General features: G+C 27.5%; 1 protein-coding gene across 1 annotated transcript; it reads right to left on the minus strand.

The window, feature by feature from the left end:
• Positions 1-5,561: 5,561 nt before the first annotated feature.
• Positions 5,562-18,411, minus strand: LOC145835710 (protoporphyrinogen oxidase-like). The gene is made up of 9 exons (XM_082943413.1): positions 18,300-18,411; positions 17,842-18,020; positions 15,456-15,574; positions 14,435-14,587; positions 12,030-12,203; positions 10,313-10,568; positions 8,871-9,156; positions 6,409-6,609; positions 5,562-5,915 (listed from the first exon to the last, which is right to left on the minus strand). Exons 2-9 carry the CDS (start codon positions 17,996-17,998, stop codon positions 5,756-5,758), a joined length of 1,506 nt encoding a protein of 501 aa, XP_082799539.1. The 5' UTR covers positions 17,999-18,020; positions 18,300-18,411; the 3' UTR covers positions 5,562-5,755.
• Positions 18,412-22,827: the final 4,416 nt, after the last annotated feature.

Raw genomic sequence — 22,827 nt, forward strand, 5'->3', positions numbered from 1 at the left:
TGTAAAAAGAAATTCAGCATTTTTAATGAGTAAAAAATTAGAGTAAAATCATTTCATTTAGTATAAATAAAAATAAAAAGATTTTTAAAAAGTTTTTACTGAATAAAAACTTTTATCTTAAAAAAATATTAAAATTCCTTTACTGTCCCTGCTTCTACTAATGAGTACCTTATTTACATAGTTTAATGTAAAGTAAACTATGTCAAAATAACTTTTGTATTGGAAAATCTTTAGATTATTATTGTACTTATACTTCTGCATTAATATTTAAAATAGTCTAAGAGATTTTTTTTTGACAAACAAACTATAATTTAATAAAAAATTTTAACAACAGTTGTTGCTCTTTACTGATAATTTAGTTATATAAAGGGTATAATACAAAATAACAAAAAGTTAAAACATGAACTAAATATCATTGAAAAAAAAGGGTTTAAAACAATTTTTTTTTATTAACAAAACTAAACTTCTAAGTACTTGATTTATAATTTTTTTTTAAGCTTTAAACTATACCTTATCTAGTTCAATTAACTTAACTTCTATATTCTTAGAAAAAAAAATTGCTGTGTATGTGTTTTCTGGATCATTTGTTTTACTAATTCTTTAAGAACAAACTAATTTCTACTTAAAAAACATAATATAATTATTTCGTGTTTATTTCTTTTATATATTCATAGTTAATAAATGTATGCACGTTTTTTTGTTGTTTGGTAAAATTTGAACTTGCAATTGAGTAAATAAAAATTTGGCATTGCTCTCTATGATTGATGAAATAGGTTATCAAACAAATAGTTCAAGACACAAAAATGATGCATAAAACTTTCAAAAGTAAAAAAAGGCAATATATTAAACAAATTCAAACGAAAGTGTTAAAGGAATTGTAAAAAAAAGACAACTAACCATGTTTTACAAGATAAGAAATAATTAAACTTATTTTTTTAATAAGATTAGTCTGTTTTATATCATTATCTAAAGTAAAAATCAATTTTAAGCTATGCTGCTATTTTTATAATTCTTTTTTTGTTACCAAGGGTGTCACTTATTCTTACTGACCATGCCAATCATGAAAACTAATGTGTATAAAACTATGTTCTTATGTACAGAATAACAATAGGTCGTAGGTTGTCTCGGATGTTGTTGTTATGGTTCGTGTAATTGATTATTTATTATCGATAGCGAAAACATCTCCAACTGTGTTGATGATGGCGGAAATAAATACTGGCTAAAATTGATTAAAACGAGAGTAGAAACTAAAGTAGAAAATTACACATTAAGCTGACAATGCCTTAGACGTTGGGCTGTGAACGATTTTTGGCTGCGTCAATTCATCGGACTTTACATCAAACGGTCGCTTCAGATCATACGCACTAAAGTCCGCTTGGTTAGATCACAACAGCGGTTTCTCACAAGTATGCCTACCTGATGAGTCCTAATAAGGACGAAACCGGTCGTTTGTTGTCTCAGATGCTGTTGTTTCCGCGGTAAAGTTCATTGTTTGTAACTTAAGCACACAAATAATAATATCAGAATTATCAAAGTTTGTTCTCTATTCTAAATTATTTTAAACTATATTTTGCTGGCCCATTAAGATATTTTTAAAAAGGCTATCGTTTACGGGAGCGGGTCAGAATGACACAGCGACAAAATGACACGGTCGTCAAGTAGACACGGTGCGTCACTTTGGCACAGCTACAAAATGACTCGGTCCGTCACTTTGGCACAGTGCGTCACTTTGACACGGAGGGTCACTTTGGCACGGCGACAAAATGACACGGTGCGTCACTTTGGCACAGTGACAAAATGACACGGTGCGTCACTTTGGCACGCCGAAAAAATGACACGGTGCGTCACTTTGACACAGCGACAAAATGGCACGGTGCGTCACCTTGGCACGGTGCGTCACTTTGGCACGGAGGGTCACTTTGGCACAACGACAAAACGACACAGTGCGTCACTTTGGCACGGAGGGTCACTTTGGCACAACGACAAAACGACACGGTGCGTCACTTTGGCACGGAGGGTCACTTTGACACAGCGACAAAACGACACGGTGCATCACTTTGGCACGGAGGGTCATTTTGGCACAACGACAAAACGACACGGTGCGTCACTTTGGCACGGAGGGTCACTTTGACACAGCGACAAAACGACACGGTGCGTCACTTTGGCACGGGGGGTCACTTTAGCACAGCGACAAAATGACACGGTGGTTAATAAGGGAGGGAACAATTTGTTGTGAAACTTCAATCTTCATTGGTATGCACAACGATCTTATTTTTCTAGGAAACTTTTCGGTTTCCAGTCTTCTAACCGGTTTTGTAGAATCAGCAACAATCACATTGATTAACTTTAAAAACAAAAACCGCAGGAATTTTTGATTGTGACTTCATAAAATAAATAACACGTAATGTTTATACCTTCTATTGTCCATCGTCGTACTTATAAACAACATACTCATTTTTAAGCTGTAGCAAGGTGTAAGGTGTGCTTAATAAACGACAAATAATTATTTGTATCAAACAACGTTCACAAAGAATGCAAAAGCAGCAACTTTTTTAACAAAATACGATTGCCAAAATTAAAAGGAATTTATTTTTGATTTCTTTCGAATGGAAAAACTTAAACACAGTTTTGTACTAGAACTAGAAACGAGTCATAAAAATTAGAAAATGACTTGCCATTTTACGACTAGAAAATAAAAACTCATATAAACATATTTTTTTAAACTTCAGCAACATTCTGATTTAAAAAATACTATCTACATTTTAGATCAATCATTCAGCACATCAAAACAATAAACTAGTAGATGTAAACACAGAGGAAAATTAGTTTTATAAACTAAAACTCAGACGTTATCGAACACAACTTTTCTGCTGTTGTAATTCTAAATTCTATTGGTTATTGTTTTACCTTTTTATGCTTAAAAAAAGTAATACTTGCGCTCTTTTGGCGACTTAATAGGTTGCAATTTTGAACTAAGATACTGCGTTCCCTGACGATTTACGTTAATAGCAACATCTTCAAAAAATTATTGTGCATTTGACTTAAAAGATCGAAATTTTGCGCCTCTATGCGACTTATGTTAGTTGCAACATATATCGTGCACTTAGAAGTAGAAATATAATGCTCTTTCGCAAATAAAATTGTGCACCTAAGCACTAAAAATGCATAGATAAAAGTATAAGTACAAATAACCGCAAATAAATTAGTTTTTTTAGCAAAACATTCCCTACATCAAGCATCTCTTTAAATAAATCTCAATAAACCACAACTACACACTTGTAATACAATTGTAGACTTGCTTTAACAAAATACAATTTTTCTTACTATTATAATACTAAAACTAATAGTATAAATGCTGTTTATTTCCTTATATGCAATAAAATACTATAATATCTTTCATACTCTAAGTTTAATTCTTTATATTTTAGGCTACGAAGTTTGATAAAAATAAAAAAGACTTAGAGTATTAACTTTAATAGAATTAATTAAATTAACGATAAACTTAACATTTAATACACTATTTTTAAGAACAACTAATTTTGATTTATTAGGACTCAAGTTGTATAACCTCTAAGGCTTAATTTTCTTAAAAGTGATAAATATATAATTGCGCATGAATGGTTGCATCAGACTCTTAATTTTCTCTCAACTGTTAATAATACTATTTTTAGTTTTTTATAAACTTAGGCTCCAGGACCGTTTATTTTAATTATTTGCTTTTAGACAAGTTTATTATACATTTTCAATACAGAGTTTTAAGTAAACATCCTAACTTATTAAATTTTGTTGAATACTTTTTTGTATGTTTTCGGAAATTTAGGACTTAACATTAAAAAAAATCATTTTCAACTGCTCGTAATAAATTGTTAAAGCATCTGATTTACGACTCAATAACTGAAATGTTCTTTGGTATAACTTTTCGAGCGATAACCTTTTGTCGTTTAAAAAAAAGTAATAAAAAACTTTTATGTTTAAACAAACTACTAGGTTAAATAATTAAACATATTTAATATAACTGGCTAGTTACTACAAAAGCAGCTTAACTCTGTATTTTTAAAAACTAGAGTTAAAACACGCATGAATTATTCTTATAACGAAATAACTCTGTATTAAATAAAATCTTAGTTATTTTTTATAACAATTCCTGATAATAATTAATTAAACGTTTGACAAAAAGTACTAAATTTTATTCATTACATAAATATAAAAGTCGTGAAACGTAAAAAAAAAACTTAAGAACATTTTTGTTTTTATACTATGACTTAAATTTTAAGGCATTGTATCATATATAGTTTCAAATGTATCAAGCTACTATAGTTTGGAAAAAATATAATAAATCTTTTGTTTAACTAATCACTATCAAAATTTTACAATTAAAAGTTATATTACTGAAGAAGTTTAGTTTTGCTTATAAGTTTGTTAATCCATGCTTTAGTGACGCACCGTGTCATTTTGTCGCTATGCCAAAGTGACGCTACGTGTCATTTTGTCGCTATTCCAAAGTGACCCTTCGTGCCAAAGTGACGCACCGTGTCGTTTTGTCGCTGTGCCAAAATGACCCTCTGTGCCAAAGTGACGCACCGTGTCATTTTGTCGCTGTGCCAAAGTGACCCTCCGTGCCAAAGTGACGCACCGTGTCGTTTTGTCGCTGTGCCAAAGTGACCCTCCGTGCCAAAGTGACGCACCGTGTCGTTTTGTCGCTGTGCCAAAGTGACGCACCGTGTCATTTTGTCGCTGTGTCATTCTGACACCCACCCATCGTTTACTTAGTTTATGTATAGTTAACAAAATTGGTTAAGAATGACTGTATTCGAAATTGCTACATGTTAAATATTAAACTAAAAATAAATTTAATCATTGAGTTTTTCTAACCTAAAAAGTGGCCGATTTCGTCGATGAGTTTAACAATTCCACGTTTATAAGTTCATTTTACATTATCTATATCAGGGGTCGGCAAACTACTTGCATGTTTTTATTTTAAATGAGATGCGGTCTGCTATACCAGAAAGAAATGAACTAAATTACTCTAGATATTCCGGGGTCTGTAATGAAGAGTAGAAAAAAGGTCTTGTTGCTAAAACTACAACTGCGGCCCGCGTAGATTTTTGTTTTTTAAATATAGCTCGCGACCAGACTTGTTAAAATGCTAACAATTACTATGGTAATTCAGCAATGAAGCGTATAAACTTTGGTTTGTTTTAAGTTAGTAATTTCACGCTCGAGTAAACAAAGCAGAGCTTTTTAACATGTCTGCTCGCGACCACCAAATACCTGCCAACTCCTGAGCTATACAATTTCATTTTAAGTCAAAAATACTTTTTGCTATAACACTTAGTTTTTTCTCTTGTTAAGTTAATTTTTTTTCTTTTTTTTTCTATTGACTGATTTTTTTCAAGCATCATTTCATGTTTTACGTTAATATTATTGATTATAAGTGCTGATAAAATTAGAGATTAAACAATTTAAGACAATACTTGTAAACAATGTGTTTTAATAAATAAATATATGCATATCAAAAAAGTAAATTAAAAAAAAGAAGTTTAAAATCAAAAGTTACTAAGGTAATTTTAAATCAAATAAAATTCAGTTATGCGAGAAATACAGCACAAATAATGATTAAAAGTAAAAAAATAATTTGTCTATAAAAATAAACTATTTATTAAATCTACGTTAATCTTTCTTTGTCTATGAAAAAAGATCGCGTCAGCAGTCTAGTAGATCAAAATAATATGTAGCAAATCACTTGTTTTTTTTATTACTTTTTAGGTAATAGTAATTTAGTAACAGCCGACCTAGCATTGTAAATGCAGTCAGTTATGCTAACACCCCAGTACGAGTTTCCGATTAAACTCAGCGGTATATTTTTTCGTTTGATAAAATATTCCATTTTATTCACCAAGTCCGTGTGCTGAGATCTGTTGTGAACATTTTTGAGACAACATTTACTATAAGCAAAACTATTATAGTGTCATTGTTATAATAACACTGGTTATCTTATTTAATTTTACATTGAACTATTCTAATAAACTTTAGCAAATCTATGGTGTAGTAAATTCTCAACATTTATTTTAATAGTATTTGAAAAATAATAATTCTAAAATTTATAAATGTCTGAAAATTTCAACATAATATAAGTTTATTCGGTGTGCGTAACAAATTACTTAATCTTCTACTTTAGAAAGGAAGCACAACAAAAAATTCCATAAAAAACTAAAAGAACTAATTGTACTTACAAAACAGCTTACTGACCCTAACAAAATTAATAACTATTAGCACAAACCTTTTCAGTCTCAAATTTACCAAGTAGACAATTTTGTTCGTGATATGAAAAAATAAACATAAGTTTTTTTTTAATTTTAAAATAAATCTAGTTGACAATACAGCACAACACTGTAATGAAGAACCAACCTGTAAGTGGGTATGCACTTGTGGCATATCATGCTGTCAACTCTCACGGGGTCGCTGCTTATCCCCAACTGCTGCTTCACGCCCTCCACGGCCATCTGCTCCACCGCGTCACGTGACAAATCGTGGGGATTCCCGAGTATTTGGGGGAACCAAGTGCCGCCCATCATGCAAGTGAGGCGGGTGGTTTCTTCCCCGCTGGTTCTGTGAAGGTAAAAATCATTTTTATTGTAAGCGTGTGTTTTGAAATAAGTTATGTTAGTAACTAGTTTATAACCTTTCTATTAAAAAATAATACCTAACCCATTTTTTTTTAAACAAAAAAAAAAGTAAATGTTAGAAAGTGGCTTTTAAAGTAAGAAAAATAACTTATTAACTTAGTTTCCATGCTTGAAACAATTTTCACGCACATCTTTTAGTTCATTTTCTATGGTTCTAGTTTAGTATGGTATCTAAAGACATTGAAGCAATTTGTAATGATAACTATAATACAACAAGTTTATAAAATTAAATTAATTTAATACTTACTTTGTTAAAGAAAAATAGATTAAACTGTTTTTAATGTTCAAGTATATGTTTTTCAATATTACAAGCAATAAAAGAAAGTACTTTACAAAAAGTTATGAGCTTAACTTTATTTATATTAAAATCTTTTTTATAAGTTATCATGATCAAGTGAAAATTATGACCCCGGGAACATTATTTTTACTCGTTCGAACTTTCGGGCCATTTTTTCACCCAACCAAACAAATAAACTCGATCTGTTGTTGAGCTCAAACTTATGCTGAAAGCAATTTCGTTATAATTGTTAAGATAAGATCAGCAAGTTAACTTCTACCAATCATTCAAAGAAATTGTTTAGTTTGTACAACTTGATTATTCAATCGGCGTATCAACTAAAAAGTAAATTGTTCATTTTCATAAAACTGCGATCACTCCCTAGACTACATTTTGTTGAACCTTCAACTAAAACTCACCTTCAGCATAGAAATAGAGTTTTATAAAATGTTTAAATATTCTTGTAAAAATTAAAGGGATTTGAAAAGTAGACCTGAACTCTTTTTCGCTAGTACTTGTGTAAGAAAAGGACCTAACTTTAACTTTTTAAAATTAATTAGGACTTTGATTTATTTTTATTCATTATTTTTCTAATTTCAGTTTAACAATTCTCTACAGTTTAATTTAGTATTTTTTAAGTTTAAGACTCACATAAAACTAAAAATAATATTTTTTACGGTTTACTTTAAAACCTAATTATTTTCACTTGTTCGATTTTAAGATCGGAAATCTTACTATTATAAACTTTTGGAGTACTTTTTCACTTGATAAATTTCAAATTGATTCTACCACTTAGGATCATTATTTTTTACTTTTACCACGTTAAATTTGTTGTGAGAAGATCAGCAAATCAATTTCTACCAATGTGAAACTGTGAATACCTTATAGACTAAATTCTGTTGATCCTATAACAGAAAATCAGCTTCAGTTTGTTAAGAGTTTTATGATATGCTTAAATATTCTTTTAAAATATAAAGGAAGTTTAAAAAGTAAAGCTTAACTATTTTTTGCAAGAGTATGTGTAAGAAAAAGACTTAATATTAATTACATTTTTTAATTTAAAGGTAATCTGATGGATTTTTTTCTCATTAAAATCAACTTAGTTCATTCTTCTTCTTCGTTCCTAAACGTTTTTTTAAACATAAATTAGTCAAGTTTGTATTTCTTGAACATTTTTTACTTAAACATGATGTCAAAGTTTAAAAAAAAATTCAAGTTGTTCAGAATTTCTTCCAGGTTTTTTTAGGAACAAGTTTTTTAGTCTACTTTTAGTATTATATTACTAAATTTAAGTTTAAGCTAAATAACTATCTTGTAGAGTATTATAACATCAGTAAAATACTGTTAAGCTACTTTAAATTTTATGTTTATAATAAAATTTCAAATGATACAAAAAAAATTTTTATGATAGATGTTGTGTCCAATCCAAATTTCATCACTTTACGCAAAAAATACTTAAAAGTTCCAGGTATTTTAGTGATTTTGTTCAAAATTTCTTTTTTTTTTCACCAAAATTTCTCAAATTCTAGGCTTTTCCAGGTTTTTTTTTGCATATAATGTCAAATACCAGGTTTTCCTAAGATTCCAAGTGCTTTGGCAACCCTGTTAAAAGTTCCTTATTTTTTCTTGTATGATTTTGGGGTCATTAACTTCCATATTAAAACTTTTGGAATTGTTTTTATACTTCATATTTTACTCACTTTGTTTACCACTTGGATCAATATTTTACTTAATCCATATATCATTAGTTCCTAAACAACATCAACTAAATGTCATATACTAACAAACTAACTTTAAAAACCATCACTTACTAAACATAGGTCTGTTGCTTAATCTAGTGTTCAATTGAACTAAAACTGTTGTATAATACTTGCTTTGGCATTATGTTTCAAAAACAATATTTGTACCTGTTTTGCTCAGGGAAGAGGCAAGAGTCGTATATGACTCCCAGCAGGTTCGACGTTTCGGTTTTGGGCACCAGATGTCCGAAGCCCAGAGACGGCAGGTTTTTTTCAGCGGGACCGTCGAACTCAACGTGGACGACGGCGACGTCCACAAAATGGATCTCGGACAGCCAATTGGACAGTTTGCGCAAGTCAGTGTCGTCACCGGCCTGCAAGACTCGAGTCAGGTCGTGGGAAGGCAGCGCGCTTATCACGTGGTCCACGTTGTCCAATGAGATTTCAGTATCACCTGTTTAGACGTTGGGAATTTGTTTTGATAAAAAAAGTTTATTTTTATGAAAAGACATTATTTTATTCTAAAATATTTGATAATAAAAGTATCACAAGTAAAGGTGCAACCTCTTTATTGTAACAAAAAAATATGTTTACCTTAAAACCAGTTATTTGGCTAGGTAATGATTTTTTGTTTACAAAAAAAAAAGTAAAAACAGCTAAAAAATGACTGTAACATTAGTTTTGTTTTAAAAATAACAAAAAATACTTGAGACCATCGAACACTCATCAAAAACTCTGATCAAAACTGAACTTATAACTTTTTTTTATATACAAGCTCTAATAACCGCAAATAATACTATTTATTTCAAGTAAGTATATACATGACAACGATAAACAATTTGGAAAGTACTTTAAGTACTTTAAGTTCATCAATATATGTTTTTTATATTAATAAATACAAAAAGAGATAAATGTAGGAGTAGAAAATTATATTAATAAAAAGTATATTCAGGTATTGGACTAATTTAGAAACAAATCTACAACGATCAAGACTGTTTGTTATGAATAGAAATAACATAATATCACTACATAAATAAATAAAATCTTAGTTAACATTTAAGGTAATCATCTTAAAAAATGTATAAAAAGGTACATTTAAATTATTTCAATTTATTAATAGTTTTAGTTTCTTCTCCTTTTAGAAACCTTTTGTACTCTCCGAATTCAACTGTCTATATCTTAAAATTTAGTTTGAATTTAAAGTTTTTTTAAAAACAACTTTTAGTTTAGTTTAAACTCTACAAAATAAAAAAAAGTTCTAAAATATTACCTCTCCCTTATGGCCTTAATTCGTTTTAAAATAAAGTAGACTATTGAAAAAACAATGCTCCTGTACAAAAATAACCTAGTACAGTTATTTTTTTATTTTATTTAACGCGTTTTTTTGATCAGAATTTATTTTTAAAGTGATTTTGCAATTTAAAACATTGCACAGAAAAACGTTGCTAGTTTTCAAAAGTAAAAAACTTTACAAAACTTTTGTAATTAAAAAAGCTTGTTACGGTTGGATATTTAATTAAAAAACATCATCAATAACTAATACTTTAATGTAAAACACTGTTGTCTAAATACATTATTATGTATTAACAATACTATATATAAAAACAAACTTTCTTTTAAAGAAACTCTCATTTTTCCGTTATCTTCCCTCGCGATGGACTCGACAGAAGTGTTTTTGGCTACTTCAACTTTGTCGCAAATTTTATCAGACAGCAATCGCGTGAAATCTTGCAACCCTGTTTTACAAGACCACATTCTCCAGTTCTCGTTCATCGCCTTTTTCACCAATTCGTTCTCCATTGTTGACTTTTTCAACTCCGAAACTCCGCTGAAGTCGTGCCTCGACTCAAAGTCCAACAGAGTGTCCTGAATGTATTATCTTTAAAGTGTTTACAAATTTTATACAATGGTAAATTATTATAAACTTTACAATGTTTTACTCTTATAGTTATCTATGAGAGATTTACAATTGTCAAACAAATCTCATTCAAATAAGATAACTATATTTATTTATTTTAAAATAATTAATAAATAGATAAAATGACAAAGTACTTTAGACGATTAGATCTCAAGCTTTGAAAACAAGTGTGCACAGATAATCACTAAAAATATAGTTCTGTGAAGACTCGATAAATAATAATGTTATCCTCTAAATTTAAGTTGATATAAAGTTGTAGCCCACAGTTTGCACGAACTTTTTACATAAGCCCCCCTTTAAAAAATTTAAAAAAAAGCTAAAATAAAACATATGGCCAACTCGGGCATGATTTCTCAAAAAATACCTAAAAACTGTTTTATCTTTTTCCTCATCAATTCCAGATTATCCAACTTTTAGTTTAGTTTCCAAGCCCCTTCACTACTTACATCCTCCCCCCCCCCCCCTTTGCAGCTTATGGCCCACATTGGGAAACCGTGTTGTAGACTATTTAATTATTTAGGTAAAAACAGTTTTACTAAAGGGCATAAAAACAAATATTGGAACATATATAATAATATTCTTTAGGTTTTATTTAACAAATTTTCAACGAAGCAAAAATAATTCATGCCAACTACAGTAATCTGCCGTTTCAGTTAACATTTTGATCAAAGCCCAAAAGTTTAAACTCAACCAGCATTGCAAATATAGCAAAATTTTGGGTCCTTTATACATATTAGAATACAGCCATTATAAATTAGACTTCGTATAATTGGTTTGCTTATTTGGTGATATTACTTTTTCAATATTACTTATAATTTTAAATACTCTCATTAGTGCTTTAACAAAGTAAAAATTCTTTATTTATGAAAAAACCGTTAAATAAGAACACTAGAACCTTTACAAGACGAAAAAACAAGCTAAACTTACAGACATGTTTTGAATAACACCTAATTCTAAGTAATTATTTTTTGTTGTTGTTTTTTTATAGTTTATTTTATAACCATGGAGTACTAAATTTGGACATATTGATATTCAAACAAAGAATAAAAAACATATTTTAAATTTAAACATTGTGTGTTCATTATCTTTTACGGATTTTTTTCTTTATTAAGTATCATATACTTTGTTTAAAATATTATTTTTGTCAGTTCCGGTAAAAGTCTTTTAACATTCTGAAGTATAAAAAAACATTTTGAACACAAAATTGCTAACTCAGAAAATGCAAACTCAAATTGCAGATAACCGTGCACGTGTAATCTTTAGAAACTTTAGCAACAAAAATTACTTAAAGAAAAGTTTTAAAGGAGATTGTTTTTTAACAAAAAAGTATCTAGCTATATTTTGTTGCTTAAACTGTTTATAAAAATTTACTATAATTCTTTATTTATTTTCGTAATTAAAAAACCAACCTTGGGTTTGCGGTAGAAATACTTCCAAAGAGCTGGAAACGCCGCTTTCATGCTCAGTTCACTGGAATCGGCAGCAAACACGCCCCTGCAAAAGCTGCTCGCGTACAAGTCGGCCAGCCTCGTTGAAAATTTAGACGCTATTACATCGTGAACCGTTTCACTGTCTGATGGTGGCTGCAAAAAGTAAAGAATTTATTAAATAAATCAGGATGCTTACATGCGTACGTAGCAAATAATAAAAATTATAATAAAGCATCATAATTCAGTAATGAAGTTATTTACATATTCGTCATTAAAAAACTTAAAAAACATTGGTTAGAATTTAAAGTGCTTAATTTTAAAATAAATTAAATTGTAAATTCAAGAAAACTTACAAAAATTATACAAATTGCATAAAATCAAGAAATTTCACAATAAAACTTTTTTTGAATCGTTTTAAATTGTTCACAATGTGCTTTTGTGATAATTTAATTAACCATATGTAAAAAAAAATCAGTTTAAAACTCCAAGGTCGCACTTTTTCGATCCCATACATTTTGCAGTAGGGTTATTTTAAGAAAAATGGAAGGACTTGGAGCCAAGGTGAAAGTTTCTTCAAATCATCTAAAATTTTACACTGGTTGTTTTTTTAATATTTCCGAAACGTAAAAAAAAATCTGTTGGAAAATCAGAAGTAGCTGTAAAACTAAGCACCCTACTACATATAACAAAAGTAAGTTAAAACACTTTTACAAGAAGATATTTTGTGTTTTAGTGCATTTATGCACTTTATTTTCTATTTTTGTTGAAATAATAAGTCAGAGTCATCTCTCAATAGTTTGAAAAAACAAAAATTAATGAAACAAGTAGTTACTTAAAGTAGTTTATGGAAAAGTTTTTTTTTTCATTCTTATTTTCAGTAATTCAGGAAATAATTATCTTTCAATTGGTAAATAATATATATATATATTAAAGTATGATTTAAAATATTTTAATTATAATCAATGTATTTATAAAAAATTGCAAGTTTATATATAAATATTGTATAAGCAATACATTCTTTTAAATGAAATGTCCTAATAGTCCCTTTTAAAAAAGACTTTGTTTTTTACAGCTAATAACTAATTGACTGAATTTAACTGTAGAAATTTGGACCTGGTTATATACAAATGATAGTTATCTAAACAAACATAGAACAGTTAGTGTCAAAAAAGTAGTAAAAATATATTTAATAAATATTCTCCAATTTTAGTGTACAAGTATTCAATTTTGTCTTACTTTGGCCCTAATTTTATGTAATTAAAATAAAATACAACTAGCATTATTGAAAAAATGTTTCGTTTACTTACAACTATTTTATCGATAATCTAATTTAGCATAATTTTAAATTTGAATTTTATATAGATTATATCTAAAATTTAGATAATCGTTTTAAAAACCATCAGTTATATGATATAACTATTGCAAAATATTTTCTATTACAAAAGTTAACATTTAAAAATTAATGTTTGTAAATTGATACTATGAATTATTAATATTCATATCATTGTATTTTTTTACCAATACTAGTGTTTTCTAATCTGTAAATTTATATTTAATAAAAACAACAATTTATCCTTTACTGTTTTTGGGAAGTACATATATTTTTTAAAACTCTTTAGAACTGTGTTAGTTAATTATAGAGAAGCGTTGTTAGTTGCAAATTTTATTGTAAAAAAAAATAATTTATTAATTGCAGTTTAAACAGCAATTTGATAAAAAATCTGAGTTAAAAGGTATGTAAGTATTTTGAAATCTTAAAAATATAAAATAATCTTAATAAATAATAAATTTTTCAGTTACTTTGTGTCAGTTAAGGCCATAGGGGGGTAAGCCTTGCTTTTTACAAGTTGATCTTATTTTATAATATTTTTTCTAAGCTTCAAGATGCTTTTTATGGTTTTAAAAAGTTCGAATTATTTTTTGAGATATGACCAGTCAAAGTTAAGCCGCATAATAGGTTCTCTATGGGAAGGAAAAACTAAAACAGCGAAAGAAGACTATTTTGTTTAAAATATATCTCCTCCTACATTTTTCAAGCAATCTTCTTTAAACTTTCAGTCTTATCTTTATACAATAACAAAAAAACGTTACTTGTGAATTTAAAACATCTAATGTAAAAATTAGTACTTCTTAAAGTGTTTTAGTAAAACAAAGTTGCAATAAAAACCTTCAAAGAAAACTTATTTCTTTGTTTTATTCTAAGAGTAAATAAAATTACTCATTAAATGTATTTATTATTATTTCACATCAAAAAATGGTCTGTTTTATAAAAACGTTTTAAAACTACTAAATCAGAAGAAAAATTCTATTGAAAAGCACAGTTTCTTACACTAAAACTTTAAATAACAACTACGATAAAACAATCATTCTAGACAGCAAATAACCTTTTTCAATTTTGATGCTAAAAATGACATGAGCAGAGGAGTCCTGTGAAGAGAATGTGGAAGGCTGGCTGAAACAATTGAAGCGGGGAGCTTGTGAAGCTCTTCATTCGCGTAGATCAACCGATTTTTAGCTGCCACACTATCTCCCGTGACCTGTAATTCATAACTTTAATTATTCACGTCCCTGAAATTAACGTGATTGAAACACTGGTACAAAGCATCTAACTCGTTAATCACAGCATTCTTATATTAAACCAACCGCTTTAAGTGACTTCAAATCTAGTGCGATTGAGTAGTTATGAAAATAAAAACATTGTATCAATTTAGAAACTACCAACAATACAGGTTTAAAGTGTAAAACTTCAAAAAAAAAATTATCATCTACCTTAATCATATATTGAAATTTAATTTACAGAGACAAACTTGTTGCAAACCTAAACTAGTCTGTAAATAAAACTTATACTTTTAACATGTTTTAGGCAAATTTTCTCCAGGCTTTCAAAACTTCTTCCAGGTTTTTTAAAATTACACGCTCTAGGGTCTATTTTTAGCTTTAAATTAAGTTTAAAGGTAAAAAACTGTGTTAAACAGTATAACAACATTGAAAAGAGATCTTAAAAATTCTTTAATTGTTTTTTTCAAACCTTGATGACTACAAAAAATGTTATCTATACAATATAATTTTTTGTGTCAAATTGAAACTTCACTATTAAATTTGTAAAATTTGTTTAAAATTTCAGGATTTTCCAGGTTTTTCAAGATTTTTAAGTTTTTTGGTAAACCTGTTTTAAAAAACTGCAAATTACATACTATATTAGCTACTTAATTAGTATAATTCATTCACTTTATTAATTACATATGTAACGTATATTTATGAGAAAACATATTTTCTTTTTTAAGGCTTTAATTACTGTTCTTAAAACATGCAAATTAAACTGAGTATTTTTTAAGTACTTTAGTGCATAACTTATTTGATTGTAATTAAAAAAGTAAAAAACTAATTTTTAATAAATTAACCTACAGGTAGAACAACATCATCCAGTCCAAGTTCATTAATTAACTGAAGAGTGTTTCTTTCTTGCAATGTTGCAGATTTTCCTGAAAATCGGACACTATGTGGCCCCCATTCATTAATTGAACCTTTCAGAATAGTTAATTTATCAAAGCAACTCATATATAAAACTAAAATTACATGTATACAAACTAGCACATTATAGTACTGAAAAGTAAAACAAAATAAAACTGTATTGAAGCCTGTTAAATATCTTTTTTATATAAAAACTTACAGCTTTAAGATAACTTTTACTTCTTACATAACATAAAATGACATTTTTATTAAAAATAATATATATTTTTGTTAAAAATCAAATATTTTAATTATTAAAAGTTTTATTGACCGTAGAGTGTAAAAATATTACTTTTACAAGTTAAGCTTGGTTTGAAATTATCAACAAGCTTGCAGTTGCTTTTGACTGTTTTTAAATTCAAAGAATAATTGATATACTGCATATTAAAAAAAAGCATTTCACAGCAGAAACAAATTAAAACAGTAATTGGTCACTTTTGTATTATCCATGAAAAGTAATGCTCTGTACAAACTTTGCACCTAACCAAAAGCACTTGAACATTTATATAAGATTATTTTAGTTTAAATTTATCTTTATTTACAGTTTTAAAGCAATTTTTTTCAAAATTTTCTCAGTCAAATCTGTAAAATTTGTAGTTTACAATACTTGTTGGATATTTGTTGAGTAAAATTTTATAACTTATAATATATTTAAAAATCAAGTTAGAAAATTTAAAAATAGTTACAGTGTTTTTCTTTATACACATTTGTATACAAAAAAATTTCACAAAACTGACTGTATCCTAAAAGCTAGTTAAAAATTAATACTCTATAAAAAGTTTTTTGTATTTTATATACCAAGCTTTAAAGTAAAATCAAGATAATTTTTTGTAAAATGAAAACTAAGACTTTACATAGTCTATGGCCTTAAATTATTATTTACTATTTGTTAGTGGTAAATGTCATGTGGATAATAAAAAAATTCAAGTTTTTAAACTAAATGTAAAAAACTGTAACACTTACAATACTTTACATGTAAAAAAGTTTGTTCTTTTGCAAAACAGGAAAAATTGAATTAATTAATCACCAAGTGGTTTTAAAACTAGTATGTAGATCATTTAGTTTTAGGAATATTTAAAATACAGATACAAACAATAAATAAATAAAAAATGGAAATTTAGTTAAAAATACTCAACTTTAACTATCTCCTTTAAATAATAAGAAATTCTACTGACCATTTACAAAATAACTTACCGGATAGCATTATCATTTACATTTTTTACTACTTATCTACTTTGTGCTTAGTGTCAAGTGCTTCTTGAAATTACAATTTCAAAATTTTAAATATGTAGTTACTAAACTAAAAGGGTTTACTGTTTTTTTCAAGTTAATCTTAATTTGTAGAGCTTTATCTCACCACTTTAAAAAATTAAAAATAAACACTTATTTAGTACTCAGAATTATTTACTTCTGGCATTGTTGAAACTATAAGTATAGTATAGTTAAAAGAAGTGTGTACATTAAATATTTGAGGTAAACAAAATGTCAATATGTTCAAAATCACTCTACTTTTCTCAAAGTATTTCAAGTTTTACTATTCCATGCTACTGCAGATACTACCAAACCTTAAGAATAATTTTTATTATTAGAACAGGTAAAACAGATTATCTACTACACAAAACAAAAATTTCAAAGTTTGAACTATTATTTTGGTGTATACTTAAGCTTTATTTTTATATCACTAAATAAACAGTACTGTAAATATATAACTTCACAATTTATGCTTACAAAAGGTTACCTTTCTTTAACTGGTAGAAGATACAAGGTTCCGACTAAAATTTAAAAAATCTATAGGGAAATCCATAAAATATAGCAAACTTATATGGAAATATTAAAAAAAACATTTAATTTTAAATATTGCCAACATATATTTAAGGTACATAAAACAAAATATTTCATTAACTGTTTATAAACACAGTATTAATAAGAAATTTACAAAAGTTTGAGGGTTTTTCAGCTCTAATTTTAGTTAAATCAACAAATTTTAGATAAATTGTTTTTGAAATAAAAAAGGAAAAAAATAATCTGCTATGTGGCGCAATAAAGTGACAGTTTTGTGCTGAGATCGCAAAGATTTTGATTTAAAAAAAAACAATTATGTGTTTTTTCACCATACAGTGTTACTGTTTTGGCATTCAAAATTCAATTACCAAGGCATAAATAGTGATTTCTAGAGATTTTTACAATTTTTCTAGGGATTTATAGGGATTCTTGAGAATACTGCAAATTTATAGAGATTTATAGGGAAGTGGGAACCCTGAAGATAGTTAACAGGACAAACCTTGGTTTTCACTTGTCTTCATCCAGCCTCCTACATTATCCTCTTTTTCAAGTAAAATAATTTCATAGTTTTTTTTAGTAACACTAGGAATCAATCTGCTAGCATAATAAGCTGATGCCAATCCAGAAATTCCTCCTCCACAGACAACTATTTTCATTATAGTTTATTAAAGTTTAAGTCTGTAAACAATATCAAAGTTTATCAAAAAATTCTAAAAAGTGTTAAAAATTCATCAAAAAAGCAGGACAAAAAGTACTTTTTAAACAAAGTGTAAAAAATAATTTAGCAGTAACATAATGATAGTTTTATATAAAAATTAACTAAGAATTTCTTTTTGTTTTTTTGTTATAACATTTTAACTTTTTTAAATTTTGTTCCAACAGAATTTTCTTAATTCTGCAATGTACATTTCCTGAAAATTTTAGTAAGTTATCTCAAAAAAAGGTAGGAGAACATACATTTTTAGTGAAATAGTCTATTTTTGTTGTTTTAGTTTGCGCCACCCATAAGAAACCTATTAATGCCTCCAACTTTGACCGGCTATATCTCAAAAACTATATTGAATTTTTTAAATCTGTAAAAAGCATATTGTAACTTAGTAAAAACTATATAAAAAAGATCAAACTATAAAAAAAGTGTTTTCAGTAAAAGTAATGCAGTATACTTAAATTTTCAATGGAATAAAAAAAGGTCAATTCTTTAGAGAGTTGTTGTTAATACAGTCTAATACATATTAATGGCTACATTGAATCAGATGGTATCTAAAATTTAAGGCTTAAAGAATTTCCAGACCATATTGAAATTATTTTTTATTTTAAAATTTATAAATTCCCCTACATAACATCTCTGTCTATTTAAGAACTATTTTTCAAATGAACAAACAAGTTTATCTTTATGTTAAGATTAAGCATTTATATTTTTTTTTTATGTTAGTATTTATTACAAAAAAAAACTTTTTACCGATAATTCTATAGATCTTTATAAAAATATTTTAATCAAAACTTATCTTCGTCCAAAGTATTATGCTTGTTTTAGCAGATAAACTAAAAAAATCCTACGACTAACCAACATTTTGATAACAATCTCATGAGTGTGCCAGTAACTACAAGGAGTATAATTTTTAAACTTTTATGCAAGCTGAAAACCCTTTTAAACTACATATTCTTAAAGCGCGTTTATAAGACTAGACTGTTAAAATTTTTATATCAAGTAGTTTTACAATAACCATTTTCTAAGCTAGTTTTAAATATTAGTTTTATAATTTTAAGTTTTTATCATTAATTCTTTTAAGTATAAGTTAAAACGGGTCCTAATGTTGATGTGACGGAATTCCCCTTATATTTGCTGAATCATCTTTTTTTTTTAATTTATTTTAACATTTATACCCTTAACCCACCTTACCCAAAATTACTTTATTTATACCGTTAACCACCTTACCCAAACATATTGAAAACTAATTGAAACATAAAATTTTTTATAGTTTTTTATGCTGACTCAGCAAATATTGGGAGATTTCCGTCACATCAACAAAAGGACTCAGTTAAAACTAATAGTTAGTAACAGTAAAAAGTATTTTTTTTTTAGTCCTTTGTTAAAATAAATTCTATTTAAATACTCGGTGTCGGTTATTATACAGTTTCATACTTTATAAAGGATTATTTTTATAATTGTTTTATTTTACTTAAGATCAGGGGTCAGCCGGCAGCCGTTTTATTATTCACAGCTCAATTTTCTTAAAAATCTTTTTAGTGAACCTCACTTTATAAAAAAAAAGTATGTATTTAGCTGAGAAGTACTTCACGAGCTACTAATTTTCTTTTGATAGCCGCATTCGGCCTTTGGGTTGCAGTTTGCCGTCCACTAGCATTTTAAATTAAAATTATTATGGAAATAAATAAATTCTTATTTTACAATCATACTTTTAGCAATTATAAACTGGTAATAAAATTATAACAATATTTTAATTTTAAACTGTTTAAGTCTCTTTCTAAGTACATTTCAACTGTAGATTATTTATAACACCTAAAAACTTTGTAAGAAAGCACAACAAACTTATTGAAATATGAAAAAGTATGTAAAAAAATAAATAAACTGAATATTAAACAACATAAACAATAAAAATAATAACTTTGCTTATTTTTCTTTATTTTAGGGGTGACTCAGGCTCCAGAAAACTTGTCTTTGACATGACATTAAATTTTTTTGGTGTATGACTTGATATGCGAAAGGTTTTACCCAAGTTTTTTGATCGTATTATTGTTGTTTACTGGCACACTGTCCTGAACAAGACGTTAAAAGGTACCCAAGTGTACCCAAGATAACCCAAGGTACCCAAGATAACCGAAAGGTTTTTTTGTGCACTAGGTCCCAGGACCAAATATTTTAAGCGACTTTATTTTTTTCGTTCAAAAAAAAGTAGTTTTATAAACAATTTCCTAAGACAGCTAATTATTTGACTTTATTTTTGCTTATACGCTGCGTAAATTACAACAGCAGTAACACTTTTCTTTTTCTTTTTGGCATCATTCCGAAAAAGTTAAAACTTTTGTATTAATGTTCATCAAAGTGCAATTTAATTCGAACCTACAGCATACGATTAAAGAATATGTTGTTGTTTAAAAAAAATGTGTTCGTTTCTTTGTAAATTCGAACTTTCGCAATAAACTATACATATGATACAGAAATATTTAAGTATGTAAATAAAATATCATACTATTTGCTTTTTAAAACAAACTTGCTGATTGTTAAAACTTTAAGGTAAAGCTTGTATAGTTCGTTCAGTCTAACGAATTTTTTTTAAATTGGCTCAATGTTTTAAAGAAAAGTACTGACGGTGTAAACAAACTAAGATGACATTGTATTTAGAAGTTCTCTATTTCAACAATGGTTATAAGAAAATTAGTAGTAGAAGACTAAGCTTGTGTAATATTTAATCGACTAAATATGAACTTTTATCAACAGCTGCTGCATCTCAAAACTATTGAGAATTTTTTTTTTTTCAAATGCAAGTTTCTTACGCAATACAACTTAAAGCATAAAAAGAAAAATATATTTTGGTTTTCTGACAAAAGAAAACTTTTTTTTTTGAATCGCGGATACATGTTCCACATAATATTTAATAGATCTCTTCCTTTGATAAGTTAAAAAAAATTTGTTAACAATTTTTGCTAAAGTTCAACCTAAAATCTTTGTATAATAATATGTAAAGACTTTTTACTTGAATATCAAAACTTTCTTTGAAAATTACTAACTTTTGTATACTACAAGTAATAAAGTAAAAATTTTTAAAAACATTTTGTTTGTTGTATAGTTTCTTTTTTTTAAGTCAAGTTTTACATATATTTTTTTAAGTTTAAAGTAACAATTAATGTTAATGAAAAAAAGTGAATGTACTCATATTAAGATTTAATAGTTTGTACAAGTTTAAAGACAGTTTTCTTGTTTAAGTTTCAATATTACTTATTGCTAAATTGTGCACTATAGTTGAAAACTATTTTAAAAGTTTTATTGTTTTTTCAATAAGTTTTTTTTATGATTTTAGCCAGGTGTTTTTTATAAAGATTGTTGTAAGTTTTTTTAAAGTTTAAACAAGTTTGTTAATCGTAGCAGAAATTTTAACTTAATTAAGTTATGGTTTTGTTAACACAACAAACACTTTGTTTGTGGAGTAAATTTAAAAAAATTATGTCAAACACGGAAATATGAAAAATATACTTCCTGAAACCAAATTATATAAATACAGGCTGATATCTCGTACATAAACATAACATTTTAGTATGTTTGTAGTTGTTATGCTTACACTAAAAACTAAAGTTTGTAAGGACAAAGAAGTAGTTTAGTTATTTTTTTTAAATAAACAGAATTGACTAATTGTTTTCTAAAAGAATACTTACTAAAAAAGTAATATCTTTTTTAAGTTCTATTGTAGAAGCACATTTAAAATAGCTTTATAAATTAATCATTAGCTATAATTTTTTCTAAAACAGAAAAAAGGTTATTATAAACATGGCTAGATTAAGTTATTGAACTCGTTTAGTTATTTAATGAATTTAAGTTAATGGCTAAAAATCAAATTAATGCAAACTACTAATTAAACGCTTGTTGAATTAAACTTAGTTAAAAACAAACAAAAATTATGTCACTAATATTATTTTGCAAATATTGAGTTAAAAATAAAAACTTTTGTATTAAACGCTTTGAAAAGACTAGTTCAGAAACGAGTTTGCACATACAAAAGATTCTATTTACGTATTACTTTTTATAAAAGCAGATGCTCTAGTTTAGTAACACAATTGTTAAAATGGTGTTAACACATATTTGCTTTAAGTTATTAGTTTTTTGTTTAATTAAATTAAGGCTAATATTATGACCATTAATAGCATAATAAAACTCTGTTTCTACACTCTGTATTCAGATAATAAGCAGTTTTGTAACCAAATAATAGCAAGCAATAATTTGTTTCTTCATTTTGTTTTACGAAAGGCAGTGATCACAAAAATGAACTTTTTTATAAACATCTTAAAATTTCTCGTAGATTAAGTTGAAAAGAAAATGAAAACATTTTTATTAGTAATTTTAGCGCTTTTTTGCCTACTTTCAAACAGTTCAGTTGCAGCGAAAGGAATAGTTTCTGATGAAATCGAAGTTCTTTCTGCAGTGCTGGAAGAATGTTCGTACGATAGTTTGTTTGTTCTCGACATGTACTTTCACAAACTGATTTTCATCGAAAAGCACACAGCTGCCGAAGTTGCAATGAGTAACTGGGGTAAGTTGAATGAGGGCCTTCTGAAAAATGTCTTCCCGGGTTATTCAACAAACGACGAAGGTAATAGCATCGAAGAAAGTTACTGTCGAACCAAAATAACTGAAGAGGGTTTTTCTTCCAAAGATAATTTGACGTCATATTTTAACGGCTACCTGATCAAAGTAGACGGCGCGTGGAAAATTAGAAAAGTTGAAGGAAACGAAATTGCATACAATAAGGTT

The sequence above is a fragment of the Thalia democratica genome, chromosome 5, assembly GCF_965202585.1.
Source record: "Thalia democratica chromosome 5, ktThaDemo2.hap1.1, whole genome shotgun sequence".
NCBI lineage: Eukaryota > Metazoa > Chordata > Thaliacea > Salpida > Salpidae > Thalia > Thalia democratica.